General features: G+C 38.0%; 2 protein-coding genes across 2 annotated transcripts in view; one reads left to right on the plus strand and one right to left on the minus strand.

Annotated features, from left to right (window-relative positions):
• Positions 1–368: 368 nt before the first annotated feature.
• On the plus strand, positions 369–19,448 carry LOC117815081 (aminopeptidase N-like). The gene is made up of 23 exons (XM_034686755.1): positions 369–640; positions 2,002–2,099; positions 4,920–5,036; positions 5,622–5,808; positions 5,907–6,049; positions 6,650–6,786; positions 7,032–7,158; positions 7,872–8,026; positions 8,118–8,231; positions 9,534–9,677; positions 9,947–10,012; positions 10,729–10,794; positions 11,903–12,075; positions 12,291–12,370; positions 13,215–13,345; positions 13,572–13,627; positions 14,450–14,597; positions 15,005–15,096; positions 15,761–15,871; positions 15,969–16,136; positions 17,006–17,146; positions 18,493–18,574; positions 18,666–19,448. Exons 1-23 carry the CDS (start codon positions 510–512, stop codon positions 18,807–18,809), a joined length of 2,811 nt encoding a protein of 936 aa, XP_034542646.1. The 5' UTR covers positions 369–509; the 3' UTR covers positions 18,810–19,448.
• The window catches only part of LOC117815082 (synaptic vesicle glycoprotein 2B-like), a 45,138-nt gene continuing 40,844 nt past the window's right edge, over positions 19,427–23,720 (minus strand). The window contains exons 13-15 of the mRNA XM_034686756.1: positions 23,495–23,695; positions 22,918–23,077; positions 19,427–22,456 (exon numbers count right to left, since the gene is read on the minus strand). Coding sequence (XP_034542647.1) covers positions 22,273–22,456; positions 22,918–23,077; positions 23,495–23,695 — 545 coding nt within the window. The 3' untranslated portion in view covers positions 19,427–22,272. The remainder of the gene's footprint in view (positions 22,457–22,917; positions 23,078–23,494; positions 23,696–23,720) is intronic.

The following is a 23,720-nucleotide window of genomic DNA, read 5'->3' on the forward strand; positions in this document are numbered from 1 at the left end:
CAATGACTTCAAGTTAAAAAACACAAGCAATGTAAGAAACATTTAGAAATCCTGTTTGGTAAAGATGCTAAAGTTCAACATGAAGAACATTTTGAAATAAATCTGCTCTCTGTGAATGAATAACTTTCCTGAAAGCGAAATAAAGTTTGACTGATGTTCACAGATAAAGACAATAAAGTCTTTCCGTCAAACACCTGTGAATGTTCTGCCAACATGCAGTGTATATGACTGTTATGTGAACATCCACTAAAATGTTACCGGAGATAATCCATCACTGTAACTACATGGATGGCTATCAACAATTTACAACCACACCATAACAGCTGTTCTGCCTTTATTTATCATCCATTTTTTCCTGCTGGAGAGAGAACTTCGGGACAAGGCAGGAAGTCAAACGCTGGAAATCCCCCTCTGCATAAGAGCTGAGACTTCCTCTCACCATTCACATCGTAGCAGATGTTTAACAACAGCTGAAGGAATCCTAGCCAGAAGTTGTTGTTTGTAAGGACATGGAGAAAGGATGCAGAGTCAGCAAGCTGTGCATTCTGATCGTGGTTTTAGCCTTGGCTGCCATTGCGACCATCGTCACATTGTGGACTCTTGCCCTCACAAGGGACGATGACATAAACCCTTGGGACAGGTAGGACATTGTTTTTGCAAAATGTTGGACACTTTAGTGGACTTAAAGGATGATAATACATTATTCAGAGGAGTGAAAATTTGAACAAAACAATGCAACTATTAGTGCAAGTGCAACACAAAGTAATGACATGTTTCCACTGCAGAGACTTTCTCTGTGTACAAAGAGCCTTTGTAGGAACTAAATGTGTTCCACTGCAAGAAACGATGTTTCCATTTTCAGTTTTATGTCCCACAAGATGACTCTCAAGGAGGGGTACTTTACAAAAGATGAGAACGTTTAGGAGTAGGCTTGGTGTTGGTACCATTGTTGTTCGTAGTTGTGTAAAAATAGGTGTTTTTTTTAGACACCAGTGGTTTTATAAGCCTAATCTTGTCTCAAGTTCATGGTAAGAACACAGACAACACTAGGAGTAAAGAACAGGGCTGTTTCCAGGGGATGGCCAGGGGTGTCAATGCCCCCTTCCCCCCTTAAAATCTGATTGGCCATCATAGTGGCCACCTCAAACTCCAAAACAATGATTGAGTATTTGCCTTGTCTGAGGCAGTACTTAAAGTAAATCAACTATTTGGGCTGTGTTGCAAAAGGCTTCTTTCTTTGCATTTCAATGTGACATATTTTCCTTTTGTGTGTACTTTAAATTGTGACTTTGAACAAGCATCTTTTGTCCTTGAAGATTCAAGCTATGAAGATTTGAATGTTGCCTTTCTGTTGTGTTACTTTTTAAAGTTACAACAAAACTCTACACTAGAATATGACATCTTTTGAATACTTGCAAGTTAGAAGTTAAAGCATGAAAAGTGAAAAAAAAAAAAAAGCTTTTCATCATGTGTGTAAACATATTTTATGCTTCCACAGAAAAAGTGTGTGCCCTGGTTGGGCCCACCCGTTCAAAAAAGTCTGGCTCCCCCCTGTTAAGGAACCGTTTAGATCCTAGAAATATAGATCTGGGACTGAAAGTTCCTTTTTTTTTTTAGGTGGTGATGAATTTTTATGGATCTCTAGACCATGGTGGAAAAAAGCAGACAACAACAGTGTTAAGGATCCTTATAGTTTCTAGAAATTAGATCTGTTTTGCCTTAATAAGGGCATGGCTGACTTGACTGACAGGCGGACACACTATAACTGTCAGCAAGGAGGATAAAAGCCGGCCTCAACTCCACCTCTTTGCGTCACGATAGATCAACCAAAGTCAGGTTGACTCAACATTTCCATTATGGCAACCGCCAACAATAATCTTTAAAACTCTGCTTCAGAAACAAATGGGTTGTGTCACTGAGACTGCGTCCATTTATTATACAGTCAGTCAAAGTAAACACATCATTTTATTCACTCCAGCAAACTTTGTGTTCATCTCTCAGGTATCGTCTCCCTGCTGATTTTGTCCCTGAATTCTACAACATCACCCTCTGGCCCCGTCTCAGCCCTGACCCAAAAACAGGCCTCTACATTTTTACAGGTGACTAACACTGCTTCTTATTCACAGCATGTCTTGTCAGAATTGTTGCTGCATAACTTTTCATCCTTCTCAAGTGGCTGCCAGGGGAGGAACTAGCTTTTCCACATCTTAAAATGCGAGCTTCAGAAAAAGCAGTGATTCAGTATTCAGCACTTTGTGTTGCAGGTAAATGTGCACACTGGGTTTTTCTGACTTTGTTAAAAGTCTGTATTTTCTACTGAGGCGGGGCTTTAAGACATGCATCCAGTGTTGTGGGCCTGAAGCACAAGCATGTAAGCTCACATTGACTCACACTTCAATGCAAACTGTCACTTCATTTGTTTTTACACACTCCTAACATGTATCTTCAACTTTAGGAGACCTCAGGGGTAGCTCTTTCTTCAGATAAAGATAGTTTTATTTGTGTAATTAATAGTGTTGGTAGTTTGAATTAAAGAACAGTCAACTGGATGGTGGGAGAACTTTGAAAATGTGAGGTCCTTCAATGAAATGGTCATCCAGGTCCTCGAGGTTCATGTTAGCTTAAGGCCCAATGATGTTATTTGCCTCAATTCCTCATGTTTACACAGCAGAATCTAAATACTTTTGTCTTATTTCTAGAAAAAGATATGTCTTTAAACTTAATACAACTTTATATGACTTAACTATTTTTGTTAGGTTTCTTGATTAAGGACATTAGTCTTATCTTAGGAACCGTAACAAGTAGTGTAGTGGCAACTTTTAGCAGAAACCTTCTTTGTCACTTCTGCAGGATGTGATGTTTCTGACTCGTGCGTTGTAAAACAGGTTTACTCAAAAATGAAATTGATGCCTTACAAAATTAAACAAGCTGAGAATTTATTAAAAAATATCGACAAACAAAATTCACTTCTCTAGTCGCTATTAACTTGTATTTCCACAAAAGCGACAAAACTATACAAAACCAAATAAAGCTAAGGTTAGAAAATAATGTTGCTGCTTGTCCTGCTCAGATAAAAGCACACATTGCAGCACACATGCTCAGTTGCTCCCATTTGGCAGCACCAATTACCTGCAGCATGACAATTAAAGGCACATACACTCAAATAACTATATGGCTCTAACAAGTAGAGTTTGCTTACCCCATCTGCAGTTTCTTATTTTTATTTTTATTTTACCCAATTGCAAGCTTTTTATGTCTTATTTGTGCTTATAATGTCTTGAAATAAGATATAATAATGCTTTAATGTATCAGTAAAGGGCAGAGTGGGGTGGGTTTCTTCACTGAGCGCTCATCCTTTCTTTCAGCACAAGTAACTTGTGTTTGTCTCAAATTCAAATCCCATCAGCCATCATGTTCAACATGTCGTAGTAATACAGCATGATGCTGTAGAAACAAGTTATTCACTATTTATGAACTATTTATGGATCTTCTCACCTTGTTTTCCTTTATCTAGTTTTTTTACTGATGGTTCTTTCTTACTTGATTTATTAACCATGTTTTTATTGACTAATGGTCGATTTTATTTCTATCTTGTTTTTATTGACTTTGTTCTTATTGAATTTATAATTTCTCGTTTTATCGAGGGTTCCTTCCTTTTGTAGTACTGAGCACTTTGTTACTTTGATTGTCATGTGCTGTTTGTTAGTTGATGTTAAAAGGAGGCGGACTCACTGCAAACAAAATCTACCTACGGGAACAAAGAAATTAACATTGAACCTTGATTGAACAATAATTGTTTTTCCACAGCACCATAATTACAGCCTCAGTCATCATCACCATATTTATAGTCCATTAGTAGACTCAGCTTTTCCAGACTGACTGTGCTGCCATACTGCTACCTGCAAGGTTTATACCTTCCCTAAAACAGCAAATATATTTAGTTATTCCTAATCTAATGAACACATTTATGTTTATATCCTTAGTATTTGCAGCTTAAAGGGGCTAAAACCTGGATTTCATTGTGCAAACCTGTTTTGTTGAATGACAAATAAACTGTTTGAAACATATAAACAGCCTCAGCAGTTTTATAGAAGAAAATCAGCCAATAGAAATACAGACTTAAAAACTATATTTCACATCCTCGCTAACTCCCTGCACATGAAGAGGTAGATACCCAGTAGTCCTAGTCCATGACAGAGTTGGGATTTTAGTTTAATTCCTCCTATATCCCTATGACAATCGCCCACACATATGGATACAAACCACAAGATGGTGCTGTGGACAAAGCCTGACAGTTAGCTGAAAATGATGGCACTGTATTAAACCAAAGTCTGATGAAAAAGTTCAGACTTATTTGGTTGGGATCAGCACATTTGTGCAGTTTGATTTACATCAGTTTTTGTCCAGTCATGATTGCTTGGTTTGACACCTTTAAAAGCATCAACACAGGAAAAGGAGCAAAGAGATAGAGTTAACTGAGACAGGAAAAGACACAACAACAAGAAAAGAAAGAGTCATTTTTTTGCATACATCTGTTTAATGTGCAGCAGCAGTTTATATGAAATATCATTGCTTGAAGGGTATTTTTAAAACTAAATGTTTGGATTTGTTAACTTTTTGCTAAGGCTGATTTGAAAATATAACATATTTTACTATGAACAGTTCATGATCAGGCTCATAAAAAAACAACCAAAGCAGTAGATTTCCCCTCAATGGGCTCATCATGGTGTTGTGCTACTCAATATTTCACTTTGTGAGTACTGTCATTTTTTAACAGCTGTTGTCTTGTCAACACATCTGATACAGATATGTCCCATAGTTTGGTCTGATCATTTGTCAAGATTATGTTTGTATTTCTGTTTATCCTGTAGATGCATCTTCCATAATCTATGCAATTTCTCTCTCCATGTATCTACCAGGTGAATCAACAGTGAAGTTTGAGTGTGTGAGAGAAATAGATCTGATCCTGATCCACTCCAACAAACTGAATTACACAAAGCTGGAGAATGCACAGATTGTCAGGCTCACTGCTTCAGGTACAGAAAGTTACACATATAGTATATAGAATTTCATTCATTATTTAGTTTGTTTTTAAGGTTATTCAACTTTTTTCTCAACTCAAATTATTTAAGTTGTTTTGCTTTTTTTGTTTAAACAGATGTAAATGATGCATAAGATTCGCTTAAGCTATTAACAAAATCAGACTTGGAGAAAGACAGCCCCCAAAAAACATTGTTTTAAAGTAATTTTTAACCTTTTTTGCAATTTTGGATGACTTGTAATTTCAACTACTTGTAGATATTATTTCAACAGTTATCATAAATTGTACCTTTTCTCAATATTACTTTATTGAAAGATTAGTACAAGAGTTGAGGATTGTCAAAAAAATAAGGCTTGACTTTCAAACTGGACGAAAAAAAATAAAATCTGAATTAGCAGCTAAATATTTTGAGGGTTTTTATATGATAAATAATAATAATGCCTTCAAGCTGTAAAACAAATCAGGTCACAGCCAACACTGACTTTTGTGCATGCAAAAGTAAACTAAAGTCAGAAGTTAATGTCCACCCTTCATGCTCCCCTTCGCCACTTTTTGACCATCAACTTTTTTCCTTCCATAGATGGTGGATCTGCTCCCACTATTACGAAGTCCTGGCTTCAGCCTGAGACCCAGTATCTGGTCATCCATCTGAGTGGTACATTAACTCCCCAACACACGTACGAGCTGTATGCTGAGTTCACAGGAGAACTAGCGGATGACTTGGCCGGCTTTTACAGGAGCCAATATGAAGAAGATGGAGTCCAAAAGTAAGTTTTCAAGTCTGTGTTTTCAACTTTATTATACTCTCTGTGACTGTAATATTCTGTTCATCAGAGCAATGTTCAATTTATTTTGATCTTTCCAGGATTGTTGCCACCTCTCAGATGCACCCAACTCATGCCAGAAAGACCTTCCCTTGTTTTGATGAGCCAGCTATGAAAGCTGTTTTCAAAATAACTCTAATCCACCCGACTGGAACGGTGGCCCTTTCCAACGGCATGGAAACAAGTAGGGAGACTGCACTCCATTTTATTTTCAGAGATCCAGCATCAATCCACAATGAGGAAAAACTTGGCCACAGTTATAAGGAAAAACATCTGTGCACAGCCATCTCCCACCTGCTTTGTAGTACAGACCTTTTAGACTTATGACTGATTTTCCTTTGTTTTCTCTTAAGTGCCTTCCTGGCTTTAGCAGCCCCACATCATGCCTCTTGAAAACTGTAGTTCATCCTTAGACACAAACCAAATTTCCCAATATAAGCGTTTTCCTATCTGAAAATAAGGCTGAGTATAGCTTCTACAAATTGTGTAAAAGGCAGATTTATAAACTTAAGTATCATTTAAGATTGTACGGTTTAAATGGCAGGTATGAAACTGAAGGAAATACTTAAATAGTGACCAATATAGCAGATCATTAAAAAGCAACCGCATGTATTTCCAATGAGTTCCTAAAAAAATGACACTACACTGAGGCACAGAAAAAAACATCACAAGGAGATCCCATAATGTCATTATGAAATTTTTGCGTCAAAAAATATGTATTATAATGATCACATGTATATCCTTTCGATAAGAGCCTGTTGATCTCTGTGTTTGTCTCATTCAGATAGTGTTAACACCACTATTAACGGCAGACCTGTGACACAGACCATGTTTGAGCCCACAGAGAAAATGTCCTCCTATCTACTGGCCATCATTGTCTCTGACTACAGACAAATCACTACGACACAAGGAGACACACTGGTAACTGTCTATGATATGAATGATGTTTCATTTGAATCCATTTAATGCATTGGTGGCCTGACACCAGGAGAGGATGCCTTGATGACTCCACATAGATGCATCTGAATACAATGGATTTTTCTGACACCTGTTTGGAAACTCCTGTACACGTTTTAAGTTCAGCCTTTCATTTTAGTAAATACATGAAAACATGAGCTCACTTTGAAAAACTTCATGCATTGAGGTGTTTGCTGTTGTGTGTTCAGATCCGTATCTGGGCTCGGAGGAAGGCCATTGAGCAGGGACAGGGGAGCTATGCCCTTAATGTGACTGGACCTGTGTTGGACTTCTTCCAGTCATACTATAACATCTCCTACCCTCTGAGCAAGTCAGGTGAGAGAGAGAGAGAGAGAGAGAGAGAGAGAGAGAGAGAGAGAGAGAGAGAGAGAGAGAGAGAGAGAGAGAGAGAGAGAGAGTTCCTGATTGGTCCAGATGTTGTGATGCTACAGTTACTCTGTAAATGCTATTTTGCAATGGCTTTACGAAGCTAACATTATGGTTCAACAAATTTTCATATATTACTTCCTCTGCTAAGGATGTACATTTTGGGGGTTTTTGATTGTGAATTTTGTAAAGAACTAAATCTATAAAAGAGCGCAGTTTCTGTTGAGTTTTTTCTACTGATGCATTAAAACTAAACTCTTTGCATAGACCCCTCTGGTGTAGGTGGAGTTCAAAGCAAGTTATGGTGTTCTAGCCATCGTAGTGTTTTTCTTATCTATGTGTGCTGTCTGGTAAGATCCAGAAAAAATGTTTTCAGATGAGCTGACATGGAGCTATTACTCCAGTAGAAAGTATAAGATGGACAATTTTTGAGGGCTTTACAATACGGTATAGGGCTCATTATTTTCATTATTCTAGTTATGGTCCAAATATAGTAAGATGTACCATCAATGTATGCGCCAGGGTGTGGCTTCCTATGACTGATGAGTTGATACCTGGGAGGCTGTAAAAATGTCTAGTCCTTGTTTAAGCCCTCGTTCCTCATCAGTTCTTGCCTCTCAAGTTATGTTGATGTTTTATATTATGTATCCCCTGCTTCACAGATCAAATTGCTCTGCCAGACTTCTATTTCGGTGCGATGGAAAACTGGGGTCTGGTCACATACAGAGAAACCAACCTTCTTTATGACCCTGTAACCTCCTCCAACAGAAACAAAGAAACCACCGCCACCATTATTGCTCATGAACTTGCACATATGGTAAACCAATTATAAATTATTTTTTACAACAATTTATCTATCCACCCATGCATAATTCTTTTCCAATTGACCACTGGATTCTCTTGTGCAGTGGTTTGGTAATCTGGTGACTCTGCGTTGGTGGAACGAGGTCTGGCTGAATGAGGGATTTGCTTCATACGTGTCGTACCTGGGAGCAGACTATGCTGAGCCTTCATGGAACGTGGTGAGAGGAAAGAGATATGTGCATTGGGGCTTAATACTTGTCTTTTAATCAATGCCTTCTGTGGTTACATTTCTGTCAATCAGCTTTGCAAATTATATGAGTATACTTATGTAAACCTGGGCTTCTCCTTTCATGTTTTTTAGTCCAAATAACTAATACAAAAATTTTGAATCACTCCATTTTATTTATTGGTCTCTTAGCAGGCTGGTATACCTTTAGTTTCATGAGATGTTTTCAGGAGGATACCAGGTACCACACTCGTGGTGCATGTCCTTACAGAGGAGATATCTTAAACATGTTGTTTTAAAATGACACTTATAAATCTCAACAAACATAAAACATAACATCCGTGTATTTTTATTTTTGTTCTGCTTTTTAAACATTTCTAAGTGAGACCAAGAGACGCTGTCCTCAGAGCTGGAGCGTGAAGAGTCTCCTGAGCCAGCTTTTCTTGTTCTTCTTCTTGGTCTTAGCCACTTCTTCCATCCTGCTGTCGAGCTTGTCCATTCTGGCGGCCATGTCTCTCTCTCTCTCCCTCCACTCCTCAGTTTTCTTTTTCTGGGTAGTGTGGAGGAGCTGGATGGTGTTCTGAAGGGAGCTCCTCTGCTCCTTCCACTGCTCCTGCTGGAGCTGCAGCCTCTCCAATGCTTTCTTCTCAGCTGCCATGATTTCTGGAGGTCATGGAGCTGAGTGGTGAAGGTGGTCTGCATCTTTTTCATTTCCTCCTGAGCTTCTTCTTTGATCTTTTGTAGATCTTGCTCCACAGAGAGAGTCTCTGTGGTCTCCTGAAGCTGGTCAGTCTGCTGCTCCTGGTCCCTGTGAGTTCTTTCCCACACGTACTTGTTAGGAGCTGCCTTCTCCTTTCCAGGGGTCTTCAGACTCAGGGCTTGGTTCAGGACATCCAGCTGGAGCTTCTGCAGGTGGATGTTTATCTTCTGCACCTCCTCTGACATCCTCTTCTTGTCCTCAGTGCAGGGAATGAGCTCGGTTGCTCTCTTCAGTAAGGCGGCTTGTTCCTGCTGGAGCTTCCGTCCAAGGTTGAAGATGCCAGCTTGTTAAGAAATATTTTTTATGTTGTATTTTTTGAAAATTGTGGCTTAGGAACTAAGACAAAAGTGGAAACAACTTACATTTCTTGGCTTGCTGAACTTGAAAATTTAAGGCAGCCAGGTTACAAATTATTTAAAGTTGAACTAACTTATTTTTTCTTACAGTGTACAGAGACAGCCTGTTTTGTAAGACCATCACAAAGGATGCTGGCTGAAGTAATCGACCGGAGATCTGTGTGTGTCTTTGTTTCAGAAAGACTTGATAGTACTTGATGATGTTCAAAGGGTGATGGCAGTGGATGCCTTGGTCTCCTCTCATCCTCTGTCCTCTAAAGAAGACAGCATCATCCTTCCAAACCAGATCACTGAGCAGTTTGATACCATCTCTTACAGCAAGGTAAAATACACCTGAAAATCTTTATATCTGACACAGCACAAACACAGCTACACTGCCTGTGACAGGCTGTAGCAGAGTTCAAAATTAACCACTCAATGACGTTTCTGCAAATTAACAACATCCAATCATGTTACTGGTAATGCTGAAATACTGATCTTTGTATTTTAAATTGTGCAAGTGTTGTATAGAACAGAAACTCAACATATAACCTTGTAAACTGGTTAATGTATAGTACAGACTGAATCCTTGTGTTTCTCTGTGAGCCTTAGGGTGCAGCAGTGTTAAGGATGATGTCCGATTTCCTCTCAGAGCCCGTCTTCGTCCAGGGACTCAATGTGAGTTTTGCAATATGGCAGCATATGCTTCAGATATGACAATCTGGGCATTGTTGTATGTCACAGAACTCATAACATGCATGTTTCGCATCAACATTTAGATACAATCATAGACTTTACAAAATATCAAAGTTGTCACTGTGAAGTTACCCAGTTGTTTCTAGAGAGATGTTTTGAAGCCCAACAATTTCATGTTGAAGATGCTGACTCAACCTTATTTTTGATCAAGCCAGACACAGAAAAAGCGGGGGAGCTGAGGCTCAAAGGACTGTCAATCAGTTCACCTGTCAATTTACGAAATTGTTATATAACTCCAAGCCTTTATATTTTCTTTCAAAGGCCATAGAAATATTAAACTCTGCTGTAGAAACTCTCAACTCTGCTGAACATTTTAGCATGGGACATGATCAAACTTTTGTATCTAGCCATAAGTGGACACAGAAGGAACAGCAGATTTTTGGGACTTCCACATTTGCTTCATTTTTCAACACAGGAGGTTGCCAATTGGCTCTAATTGGTTGCATTTCTATTACTGGCAACCTGACCGCAGAATCCTTCAGAATAATTCCATAAAGTGACTCTAGATTCTTCTCTAAATTGTCATAAATTGAGGCATAATGCCTGTGACTGTGCTACAGTATGTGTTGGTTTTTCCACAATAATTCAGCCACAGAGGGAAAATGACTTTTACTTGAAATGCCTTTGTTTGCCTCCAGAGTTACCTCAATCAATTTGCCTTCAATAATACGACAGGAGATGACTTGTGGGACCATCTAGAAATGGTAAGATTGAATTTTTTTTTTTTTTTAACAAAAAAAACCAAGTTAATTTTGTTTATTTTGAGTGGCTTAAAGTTATGGTGCTTTTCTTACAGACTTGCACTATTGGTCTTGGCATAGGTTATTCCACTACTTGATATGAATCTTAATGAACAACATAATGAAGGCTTTTGATAGTAAATGCTAACATAAAATTAACCTATTATTTTGCTTTTCATTCATTTGATTGAACACTCTTTGGCCAGCACACAGCAGCAGATTAAATATGTTCCATCCCCAACATGTGATTCCAGAAGGACTGATTCAGGGCATGGCTCATTAATTAATCAATCAATCTTTATTTATGTAACACATTTCATACAAATCAAATACAAACGAAAGTGCTTTACAGCGATTGAAAACAAAAAAACAAGCAAAAACTAGAATAAAATAACAACAAAACATGCTTAGAATGGTAAAAAATTAAACATTAATTGTACCATCAAAATAACAATAAGAATATAAATAGTTAAAATAAATAAATGAAAAAGGTTAAGGACCACAAGTAGAAGATAAATAAAAGCACTTAAAATAATGATACAACTGAGTAGTTAAATAACAAAGATTAAGAGTTTAAGACAAATAAAGCAATAAGACATTATTAAAATAAATGTAAAACATTTAAGCTATAAAATAATGAAATCCTTCATGAAAGCCAGACTGAATAGAAAGGTTTTTAGAAAAATTTGACCCTATGCTTACTTTGACATCCTATTCCCCTTTTTGCATCTCCCTTTATCCCTCTCTCTAATCCCAACACGATTCCAGGAGGTGGTTGTTCAGGAGCTGGTTCTGCCTTTTAAAGGACGTTTTCCTTTGCCACCGTAACTTTCTAAATGCTGTAAAATACTCATGGTGGATTAAGATGAGATTATAGTGTCTTGATGGTTATCTTTGTAAATGATATAATTAAAGAGAATGGTCGAGACCTGCTCTTATGGTAAAGTGTCTTGAGATAATATTGGTTTTGAATCTGGCGTTCTACAAATAAAGACGGATTAAAACCAGACACACATAGGGGTTCAAAATCTCAACTTAAACTAATAATTACTTTCTGTCCCTTCCTCAACAGGCTGTGAAAGCCAATGATGTTTACCTTCCTCGTCCGGTGAATGAAATCATGAACCGCTGGGTGCTCCAGATGGGCTTCCCCGTGATTACCATAGATACCAATGCAGGAATGGTAACCCAGAAGCATTTCCTGCTGGATCCAGAGTCCACTGTTGCAGTTGAATCCCCTTACAAGTATGCAACACAAAAACTTCTGCAGGTCTTAATTAAAGTCTTAATCGCCTTAGTGAGTTGCTTCTCTTTAAGTCACTGACACAAACATAATAAACCGATGTTGTGAATCTGCAGGTTTGACATAGAGAGAACATTTAGAGATACATATTTGCCCTATCTTTCTCTGTCAACTTGCCAAAATAATGAATTATGTTGTAATGTATTTTCTCTCTCAGCTATGAATGGCTGGTTCCTATCAGGTGGATGAGAAGGGGAGGGGTCCCAACAGATGTTTGGTGGCTAACCTCAAAGAAAGGTATGTAGTAACATTACATATCACATATAATAACGTGTGTTGTTGACAGGGCCAGGATGAAATAAGGATAAGGTCTATCCTTCTCCTTCTCCTAATGGAAGTTAGTTTCAAGCCGTGTTATGACTACAATACAGAGGCAAGACAAGTGGGACTAAATATAGAGAGGCAGGTAATACGTGAAAGTTGAAACTAGGGTTAAAAGAAGCATAACTTTATGTTGACATTACAGTTACATCTTCAACCAAAAACATATGCTAGCTATCTAGCAAAACACACAAGGTGACTATTACATGATATGCAGGTGCAGCTTCCTTTTAGGACCTAGTTTTCTGGCTTGTTAATTGTGACTCAGACCTCACACAAAAAGGTCTCTTGTGCTTGTCTTTGGCTTTGAAGGCTTTCTGATTGGAAAACATAAAAATCAGAGTCTATGTTCTCATATTTGGAGTAATGCACATGACCAGTGACTTGTATGCTCTTATCCTCTATCTGTTGTATACATTAGGTTTCTCAACACACATCAAATATATGTCAACATCAGAACACTGAATTTTTGGTAACTTGCTAATGCCTTCTATCCCCTGTTTGTATCACATTGATCTGGAAGTCATTTACCATTTGTCCAATTCAGTTTGTTTAGCATTTGCCATCTTTGGAGGTCAATCTCCTTGTTGAACTATTATGTTATGCCATACTTTATGGACAAACTATGTATGCACGTTCACATAGCTATATCATAATTTTCTAAAATTGCATGATTGACTGCATATCTTTCATTTTTATGTTAATTATTAAAAACCTTCTAATGAGTTCTAAAACATTTCCTTTGTTTTTTTTCTGTCAGGGTATAACTATAATATGGCACAGCCTCTTAATTGGGTTTTGGCAAATATTAATGCAACTGGATATTACCGTGTGCACTATGACCCGGGTAACTGGGAAGGACTCTTCCTCCAGCTTCATAGAGATCGACAGGTAAAAGAAAAATCACACCACTGGCTCCAACATGTCTCACATTTTACTAACTCATCAATACAGGACCTTTGTTTCCTCCAGTTCAACTTTGTTCTCTCTTAAGTTCAGCTCTCAGCCTCTGCTCTCTTGGTTTTCATGATCTCCTTTATGACATTCATAGCAATTTTCAGATTATATAAATGTTGGTCATATTTCATGCTGATTCTTTTTTTGATCTGATGTACAGGCTATACCAGTCATAAACAGGGCACAACTGATTGATGACTCCTTCCATTTGGCCAGGTATGTCTGTTAAGCTGCCTGTGGTTTTACTTCAGTTTTTCAGGCTGTCTCCTAAATATCCGTGAATTTAAAACAAATCAAAAAACATGATTCTGAAAATGTTATATGAGGGGGAAACAGAGAAGATCATTTATTTGTATACTTTTAATGTTATAAGATATTAGCTAACAAAAAAGTGCAGTGTTAATGACGAGGTCAAGGGGGTCTATGTCCAAAGATATTTGCAGAAATGGGATATAATAGACAAATATACGTTTTCAGGATCAACTGTAAATACTGATTGTTTTGTTTGGTTACCTTAAAATAAGCAGTTATATCTATGGTTGGAGCAGGTCTCATCTCACAGAGTCCAGCATGTTGCACAGTAAAATATATTTCAAGAGCCCTCAGAACAGACTGTAACCCTGTGCTGGTGCATTTTTTCCCCCCAGAAATGTAAGTTGTTGCAGTTAAAGAAGGCACACAAAAACAATGATGTCCTGCTGATAGGGGTACAGCTCAGAAAATGCTTGTTTGAGGCTCTCTGGGACAGCTTTGAATACTTTTTGTCATTTGATTTGAAGAATGTGTTACTTTTGTCCAAATATGATGTTTTTTTTCCTGAGATAGGTTTTATATATTAGCTTTAAAAAAAAAATAACTTTGAAGGGTTTATACTCCATGGAGTGTAACAGTTTGGATACGATCTTACACCAAATGTGATGTTGTTACAGGAAATTTGCCTTTTACTAGCACAGCAGTAAAAAAAATAACATGTTTCCCAGAAGCAAAACTCAACTTACATGAAACAATAGAAAAAATGTGTTTCCCCTCTTTTTTCAGGGCTAATCTACTCCAAAGTAGTCACCCTTTGAGGTTTATCTCTTTTCTGGTGTATGAAAACGAATACATGCCCTGGCAGACTGCTTTGAACAATCTGGACTACTACTACCTAATGCTGGACCGCACGGAGGTCTATCAGCCTTTGCAGGTAAACTACACCACCTCAATGGCTGTAAGTTAATTTTAGGCATCAAACTGCAGTTCCTGGAGTGTCCACTTCAGACTGACTTCAACACCCACGATGCCTATTTTTTTTCCTCAGTAGTTAATATGAAAAGAAAAGGTTGTTCTGAATTGGTAATTTTTTTATTTGTACTGTACAAATAAGTTGCCTATTTAAAAGACATTAAGACGAAGAGTTATACATACATTTTCATTATTGGGGTAGGGTATAATTAGGTGAACCGGAATGGATTAAGAATACTCATATAGAACAAGTCAATCCCTATAATGAATGTCCCAGTTGCTTCAGTCCTTTAACATTAATTTCAGTCAATTTCAAAACCAGCTGAAACACCTGACAGGAGCTTTAACTCACCTCTATCATACTTATAGGACTACATAAAGAGCCTGGTAACTCCCCTCTTTGTGTACTTCAAAGAGTTGACATCAGACTGGACTCTTGTTCCTGAGGGACACACTGACCAGTGAGTATACTCATCTCAAACTACAGTTTTTCTGAGAGCTGAAGAAAAAAGTGCATAATTCAAAGAAAACACATTTAAGAAAAAGGTGGCAGGGAAAGAGGGATGGCCTATCAAAAATACTGGAAGCATTACCCTATTTATGTTATAATATTTAATCTATCTATCAACTCTATTATTAGGTTAGTTTATATAGCAATTGTTCTTTGTTGCTAAAACAACTTTTATTTGCTGAAATAAATAGAAGTATTTCTTTCACACACACCACAGATAGCTTTCCTCTCTTTATACACATCAGCTTGTCCCGCCCCACTTCCTACTACTTCTCTATTCTGTGTATGTCCGATCTTTTGACAATCATCAGCAACACGTTTTAAAAGGACAGCTAAATAACGACTTGTGTTTTGAAACTTTTCACTCGTCTGGTAAAATACTAATAAAAGTAATCACCAACAGTCGGTGAACTGTGTCAAATCTGCGTTATTGTGATCAAATGTGAGGCTTGAATTAATACAGATTTTTGGTGCTGTATTAAACTGTAAAAGAGGAACACATAGGGGAAGTTTCTGATAAGGAAAAAAACATCCACATTTTTTGTTAAGCTCTAAAACATACCCACAAAATGTACCAACCTCATATGTGTGAACATGGTGTTTTCTTCCTGCAGGTATAACCAGGTGAATGCCATCCAAATGGCCTGCAAGACTGGACTAACAGAATGCCAGAACCTGACGACCAGATGGTTCAAACAATGGATGGACAACCCTCAGCACAATCCGTTGGTCTATTATAACCATTATTTAGTACCTTCTACCCCCTTCCTTTTCCTCAGCTTTAAAGTTTATCAGTGAGTTCTTTTCATCTTCTCCCATCAGGATCAATGCAAACCTGCGTTCAGTGGTGTACTGCAGTGCCGTGGCAGCAGGTGATGAGGCAGAGTGGGAGTTTGCCTGGGACCAGTACAAGAATGCTCTGCTAGCCAGTGAGGCCAGCAAACTCATGTCTGCACTGGCCTGTACCAATAACACACAACTGCTGGAAAGGTGTAAAGCCTCCTAACGATAAGGGTCATACAGTACTGTGAGAAATAACTTAAAGGTCCCATATAATGAAAAACAAATTTTTCCTTGCCTAAACATATACTTTAGTCATCCTCCAGCCTAGCACATGTTAGCAAAAAGCCTCTGTATTGTTTCTGTAGTAAAACATAATTACACTGGGATTTAAATTCATGTATATATGCAAAACTACTCCTACCCCTAATCGTTGTGCGATTCCACTTCCCAGCACAGGGGGACCAAAGAAAACAGTGGTTCCTTATTTTCAGCACCAATGTACTGCTGTAGTTAGTACTAATTTGTTTGTTTATACCAACCTCTTCATCTCAGACTTTTTCAACACTAAGGTCCTTCTACATAAAGTTACATGAAAGGCAAGACATTAGCACTAACAACCACATTTTAGTGTTTCACTCAAAGACATGCTGTTGTAACTGCAGCTGCCGGCTTCAACAGTTGCCTTCTCCTGTATAGGGATAGATTCTGGATCATATGTGTGGTATTCTAGCACAGGATACTTCTAGAGCACTTGCTTTGTTTATTTTGGTGTTTTTCCGCCTCTGCATTGCACCAGCCTACACCCTCCACCGTCAGATAGGAATCAGGCTACCAATCAGCACAGTGCCTCATTATCATAGCATCCCGTCCACTCAGATCAGTACATGGATAATGAGAAACTGAGAGGCTGCAGATCAGACAACTAGGAATACAAATTATATGGGACCTTTAACTAATATTGAATTTTAGAGAAATGCCTCAGTAAAAGAGATGTGGATGCACTATTTCATGGCTATATGGTAGATTTCCAGTGAAAAGAGAAGAGTTAATAATGGAAACTTCTTTATTTTCCAAAGGTATCTTTCTTACACCCTAAACCCAGATATGATACGTAAGCAGGATGCTACCTTCGTCATCACATCTGTAGCCAGCAACAGAATGGGCCAGAATCTAGCATGGGACTTTGTCAGGGAACAGTGGGATTACATGTTCACACAGTGAGTAACACATTCATACCTACACTCATAAAAAGGTGAAACTGTATATTGGTGTGAAAGGAAAAACATAACAACGTGCTGTAAGGCAACTCTAGGTGTTGGTTCAAAGCAGACACTCACTTTTATGGGAAGTTCAGTGACTCTTGTGTTACTACATGTTCTTCCACTCTGCTTATCTGGTGTCCACAGCACAACTGATCAAGGTACATTTCTCAGAAAAATTAAAACTTGGACATAAATAAGAATGAAGGAAACCAACCTAAACAGCAGAAACCATTCTTAAGAGAAATGTATATGATATGTATTTCAGTTTTCTAGTTTGACCCATGTCCCATCTGTTAACATGTAGGAGGCAAAGTTAGTATATACTACAGCCAGTCTGTAGGGGGAAGCCTGACATATTTTGGATTAGCTTTATGGGGAATTGTCATGTTGTCTCTCTTTTTATTAAATACGTAGGCTTCACAATAAAACTTGAAATTACCAAAATAATCTGAATTGGCAATAAAAGCTTTTGGGGCAGCTGAAAACGCACACTTTGAAACTGAGTTTCAGAGAGGAATATTTGACAACACACCCCCTTCTGTCATTGTGTAAGCTAGCTATCTGGGCATCCTCTGAAAAGAGTGACCTCAGCCCCATCGGCGCATTGGGATTAGGTTCCCAATAAAATAGCCATGGCAAGTAGGAGGACTATACCTACAATGGTGGACTACTGGGCTGTTTGTTCAGCTGACTCTAGTGAGCTTATTATGTGTTTTCTCCATAGATTTGGTGAGTTAATCTCGTCTTCTTTTAGTTCCAGCTTCAGCTCTGTTGAACACCTTCGTGCCCAGACATCTGTTGGTCTTCAGATGTGTTTCATAACAAAGTTATACTGCCAACAATTGTCCTGGAAGGCCTATCACAGCATTTTCAGTTGTGTTTAGAGATCAAATTGCACGCAGATCGTTTTCACAACGTTGCCATATTCAATTTTTTTGAAACACAAAGGAAATAATTTTCTGTTTGTGATGAGGCCGTTCTAGCCTAAAGAAGGCCTCAAATTGCAAGATTAACCCTAACACGTCTGCTTACGGCTTGAGGCTGAAAGTTGTCTCAGCCAAAATATCAGTGATATGCACTATGGGTAATGTAGGCCCCAAGTTTTTAGAGGGATTTAAGGATGGAGTATTTTCAAGGAAGAGAAACACTAGTAACGTGAAGATGATATATCTGGTTCAGCAACATTGATTTTGATACTTTTGATTCCTTTTAGATTTCACATGTGGTTTTTTACCCTCTCAAACAGTTGTCCTTTATATCAGCATCAGTTCTGTTTTGAGTTGAGTTGTTTGTGTTTCCAGATATGGTGTGGGCTCTTTCTCTTTCGCCTCTATGATCAGTGGAGTCACAGCAAGGTTCTCCACATATGCTGAGCTACATCAGGTCTGCACTCATTAAGCAATTCCTAGCAACTCCTTAAAACCCTTTCCCAGAAACTGTTGTCTAAAATATTTTGTTTTGGTCATTCTTTAAGCTGGAGCAGTTTGTGAATAAGCACAGCGCAGCAGGGTTTGGCTCTGCCACACTGGCTGTGGAGCAGGCATTGGAGAGGACCAGGTCCAACATCAAGTGGCTGGAACACAATAAAGACGAAATCCTGTCATGGTTATTAGACTAGATTTCAAATTTGAGAAGTGGTTAATGTTTTTATCTTGAATGAAATGACCAATTACTTAAAAGAAACAATTGGCAACCAATGAGAAGAAACCAGAGAGTATGGGAATTATGTTCTGTCATGTACAAACACAGAGTTGAGCTGGTGTTTCTTCAGTAACAGGACAACACAAAGCTACTACAATGAATTTGGACTCACCTTGTTTGTAGTAGAGGTGAATAAGTCTCTATTAACAATAGCAAAAACAATGTTGCTCTGCTTTATAGTGTGGATACTTTAGAACCTGTAATTAAACAACGATATTGAAATGCTGTAGATATAAGTGTTAAAATATAATGACAGTGAGCAGAGATCCCAACAAAGCCAAGATTGGTCAGTGCAAACATCAGTTGTTGCAAAAATGAGTTGTTAATGTGTCTCTGTGAGATTGTAAATCTATATTTAACACATCCCTCTGCTAACGTGTCGCCTCTTTGTTGTTTCATGAGATGTATTGATTTAATGTTTCATAACTCATGTCATGATCAAAATCTAACCATTTTTTCTACTATACTGTCTTAATGTAGCTGTATGAGTGGTGTTGTTATGTGGTATAATAGTCTCAGAAACATCCAGACTAAATGTGGTGCATTGATGAATTCATTTATTTGATTTCACTTGATTTTGTCACAGCCACAAATACATACATCAACAACCAAAAGTATATCGAACAAAAAAACTTTTTGCACACAAAGAATTCACCTCAACAAATGAAATAAAAAAACATGATAAAAAACTAATTATAAAAACAAAGACCAAATTATGGCTTTTTATTTCTGCTTTACAGCAGGGTCAGACACACATGACGGGTCCAACTCGACAAAGACACCAATTAATGAAGTTGAACTTTTTTTCTGCCATTTGACCATGGGTTTATCTTGTATGACAGTGGTGTACTCAAAGGAGGGACAGTTCCCATCCCCTACATTGTGTCCTGATGTTCAGAGTGTGCAGGAGAAGTGCTTTCTTGAATGGATGAAAAAGCTATAAAATGCCCTAACAAAGCTACTCTGACAGATGATATATTATAAACACTCTAACATGCCATTATTGTGAATAAAACATAATACCCTTTGGTAATTTAACCTTTTTATATATATTTGGTTGTTATGTAAGGTATGTGAGTTATGATTAATACCTTAGAAAAAAATTATTTAATTCAGTTGAATTACATTTAATATTTAAACCAGTTAACATAATTCTGATTATGTGTAAGAGTTACATTAAATCAGTCATAAAATGACCCTGTGAAAAATAGCAGATTGAATCTTGCTTGAATGTGAACTTCATGCAGAAAGCAGCTTCCTTTTATGTTAAACATGTGTTAATAATCAAGTGTTTTCCTGTTATAAAATAGATTTTCTACAACAAATTGTTGCACAAATTATCTCGTGAGTGCAGGGATTTAAATGGTACATGCACAAGCTTTCCTGGGGGAGGACCCTCTATCCTACCTTTAATTTAAACAGCCCACCCTAAATTTAAAGACAAGAACCTGTCCAGTTTTGCAACTATCTTACAGAATATAATCAAGAGAAAGAAAAGTGAAGAACTGAGGAGCTCATCAGAGGGTCTTCAACACACTGCTTTAGCAGTTCATTAACTACAATCTTCTGCACACTAGTGCCCAAAGGCGTACAGCTGATGTCCTTTTTTCACCCCTGTGCCTCAAACAGTCTGAGTACACCACTGTCTGAAGACCGTCTATCTTTATCAAAGCTTTGACAAAAGACAAAGCTTGAAGTTGTGTATGACATTTCCTCAACACTTTTAAGTCAGGTACATTTTTAAATACATTTCATGTACAAAAATTAAAACATTTGCAACAATTCAGGCAGTGACTTAAATTATATACCACAAATTTTTATTAAAGGGATTTGCTGATGTCATGCTATTACTTGATACTGCCTAAAAAGGTTATTTTGCATGTACTGTATCCGTCGGTACCAGAAGTAGCTCACATTTTTGGTTCTAACCAATGCTTCTATGTGTGTGTATGAGGACTTCATGGCCATGCATAAAAATTAAAGCTCATCCTGTCTGAACTTTTTAGCTCTTTTAAGAGTTCTTAAAGAGTAGTGGTGGTGATAGTGCCACATATAGACACCGGTAGGGGAATTTCATCCAATATTGAAACATTTTTAGCTATGGCAGTCCAATTTTGATCAAAGCAAAGCAAACAACATCAAAGGAAGGTAGAAGTGATGACCTGCCTCATCTGGACAGTAAGTAACACGATATCCTCCATACAAACAAAATAGTCTCTTTCTCTTTGGAAGACAGTGCAGTATCTTCTCAATGGTACAACAACATCCAACCTGTAAATCCAACCAGTACTTATATCAGTGTCAAAGTGCTGCAGTTTCTTTTTGTGATACAAAACACAGTCAGACCACTTTAAACGTACACATTATGTCAGACACATTGAAACAGCCGAGAAAAACATGAGACAAACATGCAGTCATTTACACAACCAGTCGCAGCACAGAACCATCTGTAGTACAACTAATACATATTCAACATCAAACTGTGCAAGAAAATAAAAACAAACAAACCCTCCATGCAGACACCAGAACTCTGCTGTAGCTTGTTAAGTGTTGACATTTGCTGTTGAGAGTGCTGATTATGAGATGGGGCGAAGCATCAGTGTTGACAACAAAAAAAACCTAAAACAAGTAGAGTCGTTTGTTGACCAAGAAAATGATTTTCATGATTATAGAACACGAGAAAGCAAAGCAAGCAAATTAAAAAGGATTTGATACATTTTTCCAAAGCAGGCCTAATTTATTTTCAACTTGACCACTTGTTACTTTAGAACAGGTGAATTCTTTTCTTTTTTGTGTGTCAAATTACTCTTCTCAGAGTTGTTTGGATCGTTTATCTCACTTGACTTTTTAAGTTTAAGTTATCGTTTATACAATCATAAAACAATTGGCTTCTTTCTGGTATCATTCTTATCATGCATGGACAGAAAGACAAGAAGCAGATGATAGGTTAAGCTGTACATTTATGTGATTCAAGCCTAAAGCTAGACTTATACAAAAATAGCATTTTTCTCAATCACATCATCATCATCCAGTGGTTAGTTAATCCAGTGCAGCTAAACAGAATCACATCTTCTTGTCCAAATGAAAAAAAGAAACATCAGACGCATATTTGACGCAACACCAAACATGTGAAACCCTATGCCTCCTTTGATTGCCATTATCAGCGGGAAGACACCCCCACCCTCTATGAAACCTGTACAACATGAAAATGGTCCACATGAAAGAATAAGAGCAACATTTAAAATGTACAGATGTGAGTTAAATCCATTCTCACTTTCCTCGGAAATGCAGAGTGTAGTTGAAATCCATTTCAAACTGGATAGGTTTTGGCCTCTCCCTCAACTTATGAATCCTACTACGCAGATCTATCTCAGAAAAGCTCACTGGAGGATTTTCTCCCGCGTGTCGGGTAGTTTGAGGGCCACCAGGCCTCCACACACCAGTGCACAGAAGGAAAGAAGGATTGGGATGGCTTTGGTGATGCCCACAAAGCTGGCAAAGATGGAGCTGCCCAGCACGGCTGCCAGCTTACACAGAGCATTCAGCACGCCAAAAGCAGTGGCCCTGACAAACAGAGACAAGACAGAGGATGTCGAAGACAGCTAAATTCAAAAACCCAAACTTCCTGTTACTGGTATTTTAATTTTGACGATGCAGAAATGAGGAAACTTATTAGGCATTGAAGAAACCTCATAGAGCCTTTCTAAGCTCTATTTGTCATGTCTGCCGTTTATACAAGTTGTCCACAAACCATCTCTACATGCCAGAGAGACAGACTGTTCCACAAAGCTCTGTAGTTGGACAACCAGTATTTACTAATTGTCTAGTATATGTCTAGTCGATTTTATCAGGAAACATTCTCAGTTATTCTTTGTCATGCAGATGATACCCAGAAAATCTCTGTGCAAGAGAGACAAGACCATAAAACTGTACTGCATGGCTGGGATCTTTAGTCCCAGCAGGTGACACTGCATTATAAACAGATATGGCAAATATGAAATGTCAGCTGTATCAATAAATTATACCTTTTGGAAGCAGGGTACAGTTCCACTGTCACCACCTCGATACCGTTCCATGCAGCTACACTGACGCCACAGAACAGACACTGCAGGGCAATGATGGCTGATTGGCTGAAGCTCAGGAACAGGAAGAAGGTGCAGCCTGCTGATATGAGCATAGAACCACCTGAGGAGATAACAGCATCATTTCAGTTAATGCAGTAGACTCTTAATGTGTGTGTAAAATGTTTTCAGTACATTGGTTCTGAAAACTTAAGAAATCACAAAATACTCTAAGTTTCAAGTTTGAGCACTCTCTCTAGATGCTAACTCAGCATCTGCAGAGTTTTATATCCATCCATACATACAAAAAAGCAGGTGCACTTTAATTTAAAGAAAATGTTCAATGTAATATTGTTAGTGACATAAATTTATCAAAATTGTTATGTGAACCAACTTTCTATAGAAATATAGCTGCCTGCTGTACCTTTAACTATACCTTGAGTTTCATTTTAAACAAATGTAATACCGTTGATTATCTCAGTGTTGCCTGGATTAATACTAGAGAAAACATCAATACAGGGTTACAAACTTCAAACATCACCTATAATCTTGACCCTTCCAATCTTTTCCATGAAGAGGGCTGAGATGATGTTCCCCGGCAACACAGCCAGACTGCCAAGGAAGCTGACCAGGTAAATGAGAACATCATTCTCCTCGACAGTGTCCAAGTGGCAGCCATGTTTGTTGTGCTCAAAGGTGGCGTTCTCCATCTTACAGTCGATGAATTTCTCCTCCCAAAGGTCTACAAAAAAACGAAAAAGATATTA

This window comes from Notolabrus celidotus, chromosome 6 (genome assembly GCF_009762535.1).
Source record: "Notolabrus celidotus isolate fNotCel1 chromosome 6, fNotCel1.pri, whole genome shotgun sequence".
NCBI lineage: Eukaryota > Metazoa > Chordata > Actinopteri > Labriformes > Labridae > Notolabrus > Notolabrus celidotus.